Source organism: Cordyceps javanica, chromosome 7 (assembly GCF_051103115.1).
Source record: "Cordyceps javanica chromosome 7, complete sequence".
Taxonomy (NCBI): domain Eukaryota; kingdom Fungi; phylum Ascomycota; class Sordariomycetes; order Hypocreales; family Cordycipitaceae; genus Cordyceps; species Cordyceps javanica.
The window spans coordinates 2,195,700-2,208,455 of record NC_139301.1 but is presented as its reverse complement, the minus strand read 5'-3'; the positions used below and the strand labels follow the sequence as shown (position 1 = coordinate 2,208,455).

Here is a 12,756-nt window from a genome sequence, read left to right as displayed (position 1 = left end):
ACTGCCAACGCCCATTCGAAGCCATCCTGGTCTTTGCTCCTTACAAAGATGCTATAAAGAGATAGCACCGTTACTGCGAATAACTTTTTTGATTCCCCACAGACCACCACTATGTCGCGTGCCTTTCTTTGATCTCGAGCCTTGACCTTTGGCCCACCGCATATAATACTCCCTCCCCCCCCTTGCTCTCAACTTGTTTCGAGAGATTGACAAAGAAAAAAAAACTAAACACGATTGCTTGGAATCTACCGTTCACTATCCAAACGAGAAAAATTTCAACAAGATCGACACTGAGGATCGTCGTTCCTGGTGGCCCCTTCCCTTCACCTGCCCAACATGAGAGCCTCTGTCATGGTTACGTGCCTTGCCGTCGCTGCAACGGCCACTCCCACCCGCCCGCGCATCATCAAGGGCTGGAGAGACGACGACGGCAGTGTCTCGGGCTTCGATGCCGCCGATTCCCAGAACCTTGTCGGCCAGGCCGTCTTCTCGGCCGTTCACGCCGTTGCCGACCCGACAGACGGAGACGCCGTCACCTGGAAGTGCGGCGACAAGCCTCCCTTGGGAAGCGAGGTCGAGTGCAGCGAGGATGCGCACGGAACAAGATTCTTCGAAAACCTGAATTTGAACAGTCTGTATTCCTGCATCAAGTCCGCAGTACTGTTTTGCACAGTCTGGATCGCCCTCGCCCTGTTCGTCGAGTCTGTTCTATCGCAAGTTCCCTTGGTGCCTCCGCCTCGTCATCGTCTCTCCAAACTAACATTGCTTGATAGGTTATTCGAGGTAGATAAGGCACCTCATACGCGAGATGCTAGTCTAATAGAAGCAGGCATGCCCCCTGCCGATGCAAAGACGGGCGACTTGATCTGATTGTCGCGCCACCTGAATGGTCATTTGCAGCGAGCAAGATACCCCCAAAGACTTCTTTATTATTAGACTTTTTTTTACATTTGAGATTTTTCTCTGTTTTAGACCTTTTTGTCCTCTCGGACTTTTACGGACAAGGGATTTGCATTTTTGGGCTGTTTTCTAGACTTTTTGCGTCGACTTATGTTAAGCAGGGATGTCGGTGGTAGGTAGTAATTACAATGGACGGCGTTTGAGGAGCAACAGACGATAGACAGTTTACTTGTGCTAAATTGTTGACTCCGTAATGTTTGGTCATTTGATTCTAATCTCGTGCAAATTCGTGGCCACAGTCTTGGCGCAAGTTTGCCAACAGCACGCGCGCAGAGTGACAGGATGACCCTGATGCACGCAACAACGACAGTCCCCTGCTTCACCACATCTGCATGTCTTGGGTACGCATCCACCCAACGACGGTTTATCAGCGCATGCCGTCAACTATAGAGACATTTGCCATTGTACGACGCAAATGACGATCAATTGCATCGGCAGTATGCTTCGCTCCACCAATTAAACGAGAGCAGCTGCAGAAAGACGGCGTTTGTCCCATTGACGAGGAGGGCAAACCGCCAATATCACAAGGAGAAATGGGATGGACCATACAGGTTCGAAAAGAGAGACCCAGACACAAGATCAAACGCAACACCTGGCATCTTGATTAATTTGTTTCAAGACAGACTTTCGTCAGATCATATGTCGACCTCAACAAGGCCGCAGAGCTCTGGCGACATTGGCTCTGCTCGCGCACCGTCGCGACCCCGTACTACGCCTGCCTCACCCGCGGCATCCGCCAGCAAGCCCTTGCTTTGCAGCAAAACTCCATCAAGCCCCCTTGGGCGAGTTTTTGGGGAGTATCGGCGGGGAGTTTGACATGTCTGGCAGTGAGGAAGGCACCAGTAGCAAAGACACGTTGCATGAATAGACGAGTGGATGAGGTGTCAACCGTAAATTACAAATGGTCAATCTGGACCCGTTGTATAGAGACATCCGCAGCATGGGGCTGCGCCCACAGGGCCAGGTAGGCCTGCTGAGACTTACGGCACATATGCATCAGACTCCCGTGTATAACAATGAATTGACTTTTGTAAACGACACTGTTTGTGCAGTGCATTCTATATACTGTATATCTTGTGTGAATAGTAACCTCGCAGCGCTCAGATGTAGCCCTTGAGGATAGCGGCCTCGGCATTGAGGATAGACGAGCCAGCAGCTCCAATGACGGCTAAGTACCGGTTAGCGCAACTCTCACACGGCTTGTGAATGCGATACTTACTGTTGTGGCTGAGAGCAACAAACTTGAGATCAAATATGCCGCTCTCGTCCTCACGCACGCGGCCTACGCTGACAGTATACCCGTTGCCCAGATCACGATCCAGACGGGGCTGCGGGCGGTCCGCGTCCTCAAACACCATAATCGCTGGCTCCGGTGCCGACGGGCAGCCCAGCGCCTGCGCCTCGCAGGTATACTCGCGCAGTGCCTTCTTGACCGCCTCGGCCGACGGCGCGGGCTGGTTCTTGAACTTTAAGCTGACGCACGCCGTGTGACCGTCCAGGACCGGCACGCGGTTGCACGCCGCCGAGACTCTGAGGCCGTCCTGCTCCACAAACGCCGTCTTGGCGGCGTCCAGGCTGCCGAGAATCTTGCGCGCCTCCGTCTCGAGCTTGTCCTCCTCACCCTGGATAAATGGCACGACGTTGTCCAGCATGTCCATCGATGAAACTCCTGGGTAGCCAGCACCGGATACGGCCTGAAGCGTGACGATGCTGACAATGTCGATGGGGCCGAACGCGGCCTGCAGCGCGGCAAACGGGATCACGAGACCAATGACAGCGCAGTTGGAATTACACACCAGGAACCCCTTGGAGAGGTTGTGCACAGATCGCTGGTGCGGGATGAGGTCGAGGTGGGGGAGATTGACGGTCGGCACGACGAGAGGGACGAGAGGATCGCGACGGTAGTTTTTGGCGTTGGAGAAGACTGGAATTTCGGCCTTTAGGAACTCCATCTCTGGCAGCAGCAGTCAGTAATTTCGGACGGAACACAGTAGCGGCGACGGAAAAGGACAAAAGAAGCACCAGAAAGCATGAATATGAGTAGCAGAGGGAAAAAGGGCAAAAGGAGGGAAAGAGGCAACAAACCGATATCACCGGCCACGTCAGAGTCGAGGCCGGAAAAGACAACATCGCAGTCGGCAAACTCGCTAGCCTTGCACTCGCGAACCACCATGTCGGCGACCTTGCCCATGGGCGAGGCCTGCTTCCAGCGGACGGCGTCCTTGTAGGACTTGCCGGCGGACCGCGACGAGGCGCCGATGGCGTGCAGGACGAGGGAGGGGTGCTGGGCAAGAAGTAGGATGAAGCGCTGGCCGACGGAGCCAGTGGCGCCGAGGACACCTGTTTTCAACGCGCCGCGCGCGCGCAAGGTCAGCTCAGAGCACATGGGTTGCTTCCACTTTTTTCGCATCTCGGCCGTGAAAATGGGCGAGAGAGAGAGAGAGATTTCGCGGACGAGGTAAATTTTGCGGACGGAAACGGAGGCGGAGTGGCGAGACCGGGCAGGAAGGAAGACGTACCGCACTTCTTTGGAGGTAGTTGCGTAGCCATCGCGACGGAGGTAGACTGAAAGGGAGCTGTAGATTGTACTCGGCGCTCAAAAACCATGCAAGAGACCTGGATGGGTACAGACGGATGGATATGTCGTCTGCGAAATATTTTGGTCAAGACTCATGGGCAAAGCACATGCCCCGCCATAAAGCACCCTGCTGCCCCGCCATCGGAGCGCTCGCCGCCAGCGAATCTTGGGGCTCCACTCTGCCTTATCAACAACCGGCGCGCTCCAACTCCCTCTGCATCACACGTAGCCATCAAGAGATGATGAGAGAAGAATCAATTCATAAATTTCAACGGCATTCCCGTAGGATGCTACCGCAACGTCATAAATCCTGATACATTATGTAAACAAGAGAAAAGCTCAGATAGCCGGTAAAGCAGGACTTGCCCCCCCGGCAGAGTATAGATAACGCCGTTTGCATGCAGATCCGACGATGAAAAAGTCACATAGCCACCATTCCACTGTTCAAGCCGAGTCCGCGGCTAAACGCAGCATACAAAAAAGAACCCTCCGCTACTTTATACCGAAGAATTGGCGACGCGCGCACTGTTGGCGTAAATGTGGAACTGAACAAAGATGAGGGAATCTTCGAAAATCGTGCCGAGCGAGCCAAGCAGCCAGGGTACGGCATTGAGCAGGTACTTTTTGTCCTGCGAGTAGGCGACCAGGCTGATGCCGTAGGTCGCGTTTCCGGTCAGCGAAAGGAGGAAGAAGAGCAGAGCGAGACCTGCGACGGTTAGCCTTGTAGCAAGAGCGGTGGGGAGCGCGGAAGCCTACCCTCGCATGACTTTTCGCGGTAGTTTTTGATGATTTGAGGTACACGAGCGCTGCAAATTGTTAGCGGCACTGATTTGAGTCTTGGTCAGAAAAATTCCTCACGTGAGATAGAAAAAAGCACTGGCATAACCCAAAATCAAGCCAATAAACTCGAGCGTCGTTCTCCCGTCGGCGGGGTCCGAGGGCGGTGCGGGATCCGATTTCCACGCACCAGCCTTGTAGGAAATGAACCACCCCAGGAAGCCAATGACGTAGACAGCCACCAAGCTGACAAGGTTCTGCACCCAGGGCTTCGTGTCGAGGACGTCGTCGCCAATGGGCGTCTTGGTCTGGGACGAGTGGCTCTGGCGACGCGACGACTCGCTCTGACGGCGGCCAAGCAGCGGCGAGTCCTCGGTCGCGTAGGCGCGGGCGGCGGTGCGGGCGGCCTTGCGGCGGTTGAGGTTGTTGTAGTAGAGGCACTGCGTGATGAGGACGCAGTCGGCGACGCAAAAGTAGCAGGCAAGGGCAATGGCCGTCGGGGCGAGGTGGGTGAAGAATGCGCCTGTTTGCCGACGTCGAAGGTTAGCGAGATGCGGTTGGAGAGGGGCGCGCGGAAGATGCAAAAAAAAGAAAGAAAACGCACCCAAAAGATTGGTAATGTCGCCGAGCATCCAGACGACCAAAAAGGCCATGCTGATGCCGTCGGCACTCTTGGCCTTGTAGTTGGCAAACATTTGCGGCAGCTAGCTTTGGGTCAGCATCGAGGTTCGTTCGTCGTTGTGGTCGGGGAGGCGACCAAAGCAGGTCGTACCATGAGACAGATCCAGGAGGCCATGCTGATGCTGCCAAAAATGCCCGAAATGGCTTCAAGCAGCGGCATCCCGTTGTCGTGCGGCGCGGCGACGGCAGCCAGGGCCCCGAGAGAAAAGGCCATCGCTGGAGGCCTGCGGAGAAGAAAAGAAATGTAGATCTGCAGCGCACGATGCACACGGGTCGAGTTGGCGACAGCTGCAGCCTGTTGGTTCCGAGACAAGTACGACAAAGAAGAAGACTGTCTGTTTCTTTCCTTTCCTTCTCAAAAAACAGGTAGCAGAGCCCGCCGCAGCAGACGATTGAAACAATTCCGAGTATTTGTAGGAACAAGAATTGGCTACTGGGCGGTCAGGTCGCTCGGCGTCCACGAGACAGGTTTGGCGGGCGGCCAGGCGCTGTAGTCATATGGATCCCCGGTTCTTATCGCTGCACGGGGCAGATTCGGAAAAGCCGACACTCCCATTGGACGATTGGGTATGATTCAGCTTGTTGGCTTGTCACTAAGACTGCCGGCTTCGGGGAGAGGGGGGGGGGGGAGTGTGGGGTGGCTCGGGTGGCTTGAGCCTCGAGGGGAGCGCCACAGTCATTTTTTTATGCCTAATGACAGCACAGGCGACAGGCATATATATGTAGAGTCACCCGTCATCTTGCATCCTGCAGCCGCACATCTGCGCCATCTGCGACATGTACCTACAGGACGGCAGCGGGCTAAGCCAGATGGAGAGCTCTCGAAGAAAATTTTATCGCGACTATCATTCCCTGCCACAGCTGCATGACGCAACATATATCTACCTCCAGACTGGGGTCCCCGATAGCCGCCAATGATGATGACGATGGGCTAATCTACATGGAGATCTCACGAGGACAATCATCCTACAATTCTTTCAATATTCTGGCGGCAAAATTAGGGCCGAGTCGCTATATTTGACCGTGTCTCATCCGCATCGCCAGCTGCTGTGGCGTCTGTGCCGTGAATATTTGGTCATTGGAATCTAAAAAGCAGAATCACGACTCTCTGTTTCCACAAGTCCAGTCTTTTTACCCTGTTTCTCAAGACGACCTGATGGCATATTTCACTCTATGCTTAACCCCACAAGCGAGGCCCTCCTACTCGATGTCGGCTCCGGGTATAGCATGCGAGAGTCGACGTTGTCTGCGCCTTGCCAGCGCTTCGTTATGTGACGCGCGCACGATGCCCGTCAAAGAACTCAGGCCTGTCTGTCCTCCTCATCGGTCTTCTTCTTCATCCTTTGCGCTCTCTTCATACAAAATCGCCGAGCCCTGGTCGCTCCCCGCCTCCAGCATCAGCCGATTCAGATGACGCAGACCCTCCTGCAGCCCCTGAACCGTGGCATTCTCTGGTCCGAGAATCGCGCGGTAAGCGTCGAGCGCGGGCTGATAGTACTCCCGCGCCCTCCTGAAGACGGCCCTGCCTCTGCCTCAGATGGCCCGTGCTATCCATGATGCAGAGCGCGGGCCGGAACCGCGCCGACTGCATGGGCGCAATCACTTCCTCGTAGCCGCGCAGTGCCTTCACGAGCAGCTTTTCAGCCTCGCTCAGCCTTCCCTGCGTCATGCACACGGCACCCGGGCTCGACACTAGCACCGGCTTCTCTCCGTGGTTCGACCCGTAGACCGCACCCCAGGCGTCGATGGCGCGCCCGCAAATACTTTCTGCACCTTGATAGTCAATCTGCTTGTAGTGCAGCAGGTGCCCGAGGCTCGCAACGACAAATATCGTATTTACATGATCGGGACCTCATACCATTTCGGCATCTTACAGCGCCCCAAAGTATATCTTCTTTGCTTCCTCCGTTCGGCCTTGAGCGAAACAAATGCCCGCTTGGCGGAGAAGTGCTTAATATCCTTTCGGCTTCTGGCAGCTGCACTTGCACCTTGTACAGATTGCCCAGATCCATCAGTACGTTAAGGGAAATCTGGAATCCCTTGCCCTTACCTGCCCCAAGCCCATCCAGAGCTTTCCGAAGAAGCTTTTCAGCCTGATCCAGCTTTTCTTTGAACAAGTAAAGTCGCACCATATCGGGGACACACATGGCTGTACCTAATGCGGTCAGGTTATCTCCTAATTACCGGCCTGCGCTGACCGTGAGAGTCTTTCTACTTCTTCTCGTAGTCGTTTTTGAGCCCATACTTGGTCTGGCGATTTCTTGCCGATGATTCACGCTCAGAGACAGTAAATTCAGACAGTGAGGTGCCGCGCAACGCTTTTGCCGGCAGTCCCGCAATATCACGAATCATGGTCTCTAGAGAGATTCTCTGTCTCCTAGAAAGACCGCATCTTTTGAGTCAAAATCTACTACTTTCGGGACAATAAGTTTCTGAAGCGTCCAGCCACGCGTGAGCCATCTGCTTGCTTGGAACGATGACCTGCAAAGGTCCTTTCCTTCTTCATCAGACTTGTCAGCTCTTGAAACATCTTCCATGTACATATAGCGTCGAGTTACATTGCAGTACCATCGGAACATGCTGTTTATGGCCGTTTGCAACTGTATGGAATTGGACTTGTCGATACAGCAAGTGTCCACCCAAAAATGCTGTAGTTGTTGATCCTATGCAATCACCTAATCCAGCAGTAGTGCATGCTGCTTTGATTGTTCGGTACAGAACTGAAGCTTTTGGTAGTCTTCATTCTGTCTCTAATTTCCAGAGCTCGTGATATCTGGGAATATAATTTCTTCTGGCCCCCAGGTATGGAAAAGAATGGCGTAGGGCGGGACCGTATCAGAGGATGGATCTTGAGTAAAGCTGTAGTTGCCAGCATTGTACACTTCAATAACCGCATAGTTAGTCGCGGAATGAACGCAGTATGACTTACACGTAGATAGTGATGGACAAGAACTGGGAGGCCATGGGGAGCTGCGACTGCGGCTGAAGAACGAGGCGGCGCAGCAAAAGGTGAGGCTTGGGCGGCTTGGGCGGGGTACGATAATTCAAAATGATTAATACTGATTGATTCGTGTGCATTTAATTCGTTTAATTGTCAAGGTCATTTTGCGAGGCAACCAAATCACCGCTGCATCGTCTTGAAAGCCGTACTCGGCATGGGGAGCACTAGGCCCTGCTACGCCCAAAAGACCTCGACTACTAGTAACGCATCTTTTGAATCAAGGAAGGAAAAAAATGAGCATAAATCTCTGCCCGAATCTTAAATGTATGAATGCGAAGCGGCTATATTTCCCGGGCGGTCTCTCGTCATGTCCGGAAGTGTGCCCGATGACCCCGACTAAACCAAGTCGCTGCCCGGTTCTGCTGCATCGCGTTATCCTACACGATTTCCAAGTCAATCTCTGCCCGACATTCACATCATCACCGCTTACATCGCAGGCAACTTCATCGCCAACTCCACCGAGGCGCATCCGAACGAGATACTCAAGCGCACTGACGACGACTGCCTCGCTTCCGTAGCAAGCTGTGCCGACTCCATCCGCTACCCGAAATGGGGCAAGTTCACAGAGTGGATGCGTCGTGTCCTCGCTCACGAACTAGACCGAGCAGGCGCTACTACGACCGTACCCTGCCCCCGTGGCGCGGCGCGCAGGCCGTTGCACAAGGATGACGTGTTCCGGGGCGGCAACGGCATCCACCTCCACCATGTATGGGACAGCTCCATCTTGGAAAAGTGGCTGGGTGGCCTGCGCGGCAAGCCGTACCCGCTAGCGAAGCGCGCTGGGCGACGCAACTCTTGGGTCAAGGATACCTCTGTCGAGAGCAGTGTCCGTACCGCTGTCCTACTACACCGATCAATGAGTCTACACACACTGTGTTATTAGTAAATCCCCACACTGTGTCTTTAGTGCGAAAACCATACTGTGCGTGGCGGAAGGCACTGTGGCTGAGGTGGCTGGAGAGAAGCTCGGCGGCGAGCGTGAAAGGGGGACATCATTCTTTCGGAAACCCTGGTTCCCCCCCAGACACTCGTTCTCCTTCATCATTCTCCTTCATCATTCTCCTTCAGCAATTCGTTCCTTCAGGTCCTCTGAGTCGCGAAAAATCCATTGTGGATGCCAACACGCCGAAACTGACGCCATGGCCGACAACATTGTGAAACACTCAGAGATAGAATGGCCAGCCGGATTCGGCATACATGACCTTATTAGCGCCGGAGTCAGTGGCATTCTTGTCCTCGATTCCCGCACTTTGGAAACAGTCACCGCCATTAAGAAGCCATATGATGCAGAAAGAGCTCTACAAGTTGATCTAGAGCGGCAGATTTATGAACGATTTGCACTGCAGGGAGGACATGGCGGACTCTTGAAATACTATGGAACCGTTGAGAATGGCATCCGGCTGGAATATGCAGCCCGGCACGCCCTCGATACGACAGATGTCACCGACCAGCCGCTGCACGTAATGTACGCCGCCGCTGGATAATGCAAATTGCTGTGGCCCTACGCTTTATCCATGGTGCTGGCGTCATTCACGGAGACTTGCGTCGCGCAAATATTTTGGTTGATGACAAGCTGGACGCAAAGGTGGCTGATTTTGCTGGCTCTTCGCTGGATATGTCGCCATTGCTTCTTGAGAGCCCTGCGTTCAACCCTTTCTATACGCCCCTGTCAACCAAGGGCGACATATATGCCTTTGGTTCCTTAGCCTATGAGATATTAACCGGCCATAGACCAGATCCAGACCGGGGCCTCTCATTTTCGCAAGGGAAATCTTTGGGCATTTACGCCATGATCATTAATAAGTGCTGGCAAGGGGCATACTCTAACTGTGATGAACTGATACAAGACTTGAATGGTAATGTGCTCGTCCTATTGTTATGCTACGCAGCTAAAATGTGGTACTAGCAGCAGCCCCAGAAAGTAGCCCAACTCGCAACAGCGTTACGATGCGCATGGCTATGCTTGCCATAGTCGGGCTGACTATTACGGTTCTTGCCTTACGGCCGTCAGCGAAGGCTTGGTTTTCTGTTCGATCCATACGCACATCAATGTAACAATGGGTCAGTGCATACAGGGCACTCTCCCCGCGAAGCCAAGTACGTGCCAAGCTGAATAGGTTTGCCATTCAGGTCTTTGGAGGGAGTAGCGTCGGCACTAATATCCGTCTGATCACGGTATTCGTTGACGAGCAAATGGTGGAGACGACAACGAATGGTGGGACGGCAAAAGTATCTTGCCAGCCGAATTGTGCACAAAAATACCTCGCATTTCCTAGAGGTCGTTTCTTATTATGCGCCGTAGCGCGTCGGCAGTACCACCCAGGGAGACTGCAGAAGCGAGTAAATTACCTCGACCATAGCAGCATCTGGGCATTTCCACAACACCTTGCCCAGAAATAGCTCTCTATGGATGGTAGACCAAGCTCCAGGCGAGCCCGAACAGGAACGTAGCAAAGCCTGACCCTCGCCAGGATGAGGTGGCTGGCTAGTCTGTGGCGCATGCACCAAGAGAGGCAGTTTCGGCCATCTAATAAAGCCACGCCACAAAGCACCGCCCACCCGACGCCCGATACCACGCTCACCGTCCAATCGATCATTGCTTGTCTTTTCTTGCACAGGCACAAGGCAGCTATGGGATAAGTATCCATACAATCATCGCTCATCTGTACCGCAAAAAGCGTACGCAGTGTGGAAGTGGCATCCCAACCAATCAGAACATGGTGTCTGTAATTGTGTGATCACTGATTACTTAGGACACCGGTAATTCGTACTCCGTACTGCTCTCGACAGTATCGATCTGGCCGAAACTAGTGGTACTGCGCTGGCATGGTCGCGCGAGGCCAACGCCATCATCCGTTCGCATGGTGAGTCGCACAGCGTTTCCGAAACCATGTCACCGTCGCGCCATCCAAGCAAAAAAGTACTTGCACAAGGCCCCAAAGCCATCCAAGGCCAGGAGCTGAGCGGTCAGTGTTACGAGGACGCCGCACCCATTTTGGGAAGCAAGTCGCTCTGGCCGGTTATAGGATGGCCGTCTTACTCGACAAGATTGCCGAGGAGTACAATGCGCAGAGTTGGGATGGCGGCGATGCTGAGCTGGAACTGTAATACGATTTGTGCACGTTTCGAATATTTGACCGGTTGAATATTCAATGGGCCGGATGCCAAATGGGCTGATTATTTAGTGGACTGGGAAAAGAAATACCCGAAATTCTATAACCATCGAGCATCTGCGACAGCAACTGACGTTTATGCGACCCCATCTACCGAACGCTGTAAAGGCCCCAGAAATCAATTGTCATCAACATGCTACACTGCAGTACTCAAGTCATCCCCCCAAGAAACGCGTCATCGGAATCGAGCCTTGAATTGAGACGAAACCATTCCAAATCGGACGTGGCGAACCAGGAGATGGGATGTGCCTTGTCATCGAGCTCAGACGACGACGCACAGGCACGTATGGGGAAATCCTGTGCAGATGCAAGCGATGCAAAATGGAAAGAAGACACTTTTGCTGCGAATTTAGGTATGGATTGTTTCGGAGTGATATGACGCCCAGAATCTTGGCACTTGGCAATGGGAGCCTTTGACGACGACTTTGGGAAAGGCGCGCCGCGCGACGGCACCATGCCGGTCAATCCGAACGGGAAAAAATGAAGCCAACTCGTAGAAATGAATTCGAACCTGAGCTGTAACTGCAAATCTGCAAATCTAATGAAATGGCGGTCGAAACCGACAAGCCATGTGCCTCAGGCGCGTTGTACAAGTAGCCTGTGACACTTTTCATCGGCACAGAACGGCCACGTCGGGTTCGCGGCACAGAAAGTACATTGGCCGGATGTAAGACAATATGCATCGCCTCCCCCAGCAGACGGGAAGGCGTCGAAATTGAGCTCGATTCCGATTGTAGAGTGCAATCTTCCCCAGATACGTCGGGTTTACAGTGGTTGTACCTGAGACGAGACATGCATAGGGTTACGATTGAGCGTTCAACCATGGGGGGGTGGACGTGGTATGGACGGACGGGCAAAGCATAACCGACCATCGGTTCGTCAGGGCCCTTATTATTTTACAAGCCAGCGAATTAAGTGTGCAGCCGGGGTTGCCCCGAATGAGGCAACCCGGCGAGTTATGAAATAGGATGTTACAGGAATCAGATGACAAAAATAAAAAGGTCGTAGTTGGAGATATGAGGACCAAAAAAAAACCTTGAATAAAACTGGACATATTTTCTAATTCGACAATACGTCCCAAACAGTCCAGTTTTCTTCTAACGTCTGGCGCAACTTTGCAAGTAGGGAGCCCAGGAGCTTCCCACATTGTCTCGCGGCGCGCCTCACCTGTGTAAGAGGCCGGCCGCCGGTGGAGCCGCTCCGGCGGCCGGTCTCGTCGCTCATTGGACGGCGACCGGCCACACCCAGGGGCTGCCGCACGTCTGCGACACTCCGTACCTCAGAACTCTACTTTTTCCCTTTCTTTTTTTTTCTTTTTTCTTTTTCTTTTTTTTTACACTTTTTCTCGAATTTCATGCAGCCTCTCAAGGCTGGAAAGGGGGGGGCCCTCAACCAAGTAAGTAGTACTCAGTAAACCTTGCATTCTTATTTCGGTGCCGCATTGCAGCGTGGGTGGGTGGGTTGCTTTTCTTCGTACAGGGCTGGATGTCTGTCCTTGGATGGTCGGCACGCCATTCCCGCCCACTTGGCACCCGCGACTGATGAAGAAGAGTGGGAAGCACCATGTCCCATGGGGAACCCGTCAT

The 12,756-nt window shown here is 53.4% G+C and overlaps 7 protein-coding genes across 7 annotated transcripts; 4 read left to right on the top strand and 3 right to left on the bottom strand.

Annotated features, from left to right (window-relative positions):
- Positions 1 to 336: 336 nt before the first annotated feature.
- On the top strand, positions 337 to 870 carry V2A60_010159 (uncharacterized protein; the record flags this gene model as incomplete). Its single annotated transcript, XM_083261420.1, has 2 exons — positions 337 to 692; positions 774 to 870. 2 exons carry the CDS (start codon positions 337 to 339, stop codon positions 868 to 870), a joined length of 453 nt encoding a protein of 150 aa, XP_083117546.1.
- Positions 871 to 2,060: 1,190 nt separating this feature from the next.
- On the bottom strand, positions 2,061 to 3,370 carry V2A60_010158 (aspartate-semialdehyde dehydrogenase; the record flags this gene model as incomplete). The annotated part of the gene is made up of 3 exons (XM_083261419.1): positions 2,061 to 2,128; positions 2,180 to 2,914; positions 3,046 to 3,370. The coding sequence occupies 3 exons, from the start codon at positions 3,368 to 3,370 to the stop codon at positions 2,061 to 2,063; spliced, it is 1,128 nt and encodes a 375-aa protein (XP_083117545.1).
- A 665-nt stretch (positions 3,371 to 4,035) lies between these two features.
- Positions 4,036 to 5,210, bottom strand: V2A60_010157 (PQ loop repeat-domain-containing protein; the record flags this gene model as incomplete). The annotated part of the gene is made up of 5 exons (XM_083261418.1): positions 4,036 to 4,244; positions 4,295 to 4,344; positions 4,397 to 4,838; positions 4,920 to 5,019; positions 5,088 to 5,210. 5 exons carry the CDS (start codon positions 5,208 to 5,210, stop codon positions 4,036 to 4,038), a joined length of 924 nt encoding a protein of 307 aa, XP_083117544.1.
- A 1,106-nt stretch (positions 5,211 to 6,316) lies between these two features.
- Positions 6,317 to 6,857, bottom strand: V2A60_010156 (uncharacterized protein; the record flags this gene model as incomplete). The annotated part of the gene is made up of 3 exons (XM_083261417.1): positions 6,317 to 6,518; positions 6,574 to 6,782; positions 6,855 to 6,857. The coding sequence occupies 3 exons, from the start codon at positions 6,855 to 6,857 to the stop codon at positions 6,317 to 6,319; spliced, it is 414 nt and encodes a 137-aa protein (XP_083117543.1).
- A 1,447-nt stretch (positions 6,858 to 8,304) lies between these two features.
- V2A60_010155 (uncharacterized protein) lies at positions 8,305 to 8,883 on the top strand (the record flags this gene model as incomplete). Its single annotated transcript, XM_083261416.1, has 3 exons — positions 8,305 to 8,314; positions 8,435 to 8,823; positions 8,881 to 8,883. 3 exons carry the CDS (start codon positions 8,305 to 8,307, stop codon positions 8,881 to 8,883), a joined length of 402 nt encoding a protein of 133 aa, XP_083117542.1.
- Positions 8,884 to 9,136: 253 nt separating this feature from the next.
- On the top strand, positions 9,137 to 9,481 carry V2A60_010154 (uncharacterized protein; the record flags this gene model as incomplete). The annotated part of the gene is made up of 1 exon (XM_083261415.1): positions 9,137 to 9,481. The coding sequence occupies one exon, from the start codon at positions 9,137 to 9,139 to the stop codon at positions 9,479 to 9,481; it is 345 nt and encodes a 114-aa protein (XP_083117541.1).
- Positions 9,482 to 10,714: 1,233 nt separating this feature from the next.
- On the top strand, positions 10,715 to 11,105 carry V2A60_010153 (uncharacterized protein; the record flags this gene model as incomplete). Its single annotated transcript, XM_083261414.1, has 3 exons — positions 10,715 to 10,719; positions 10,788 to 10,861; positions 10,954 to 11,105. The coding sequence occupies 3 exons, from the start codon at positions 10,715 to 10,717 to the stop codon at positions 11,103 to 11,105; spliced, it is 231 nt and encodes a 76-aa protein (XP_083117540.1).
- Between the last annotated feature and the right edge of the window lie 1,651 nt (positions 11,106 to 12,756).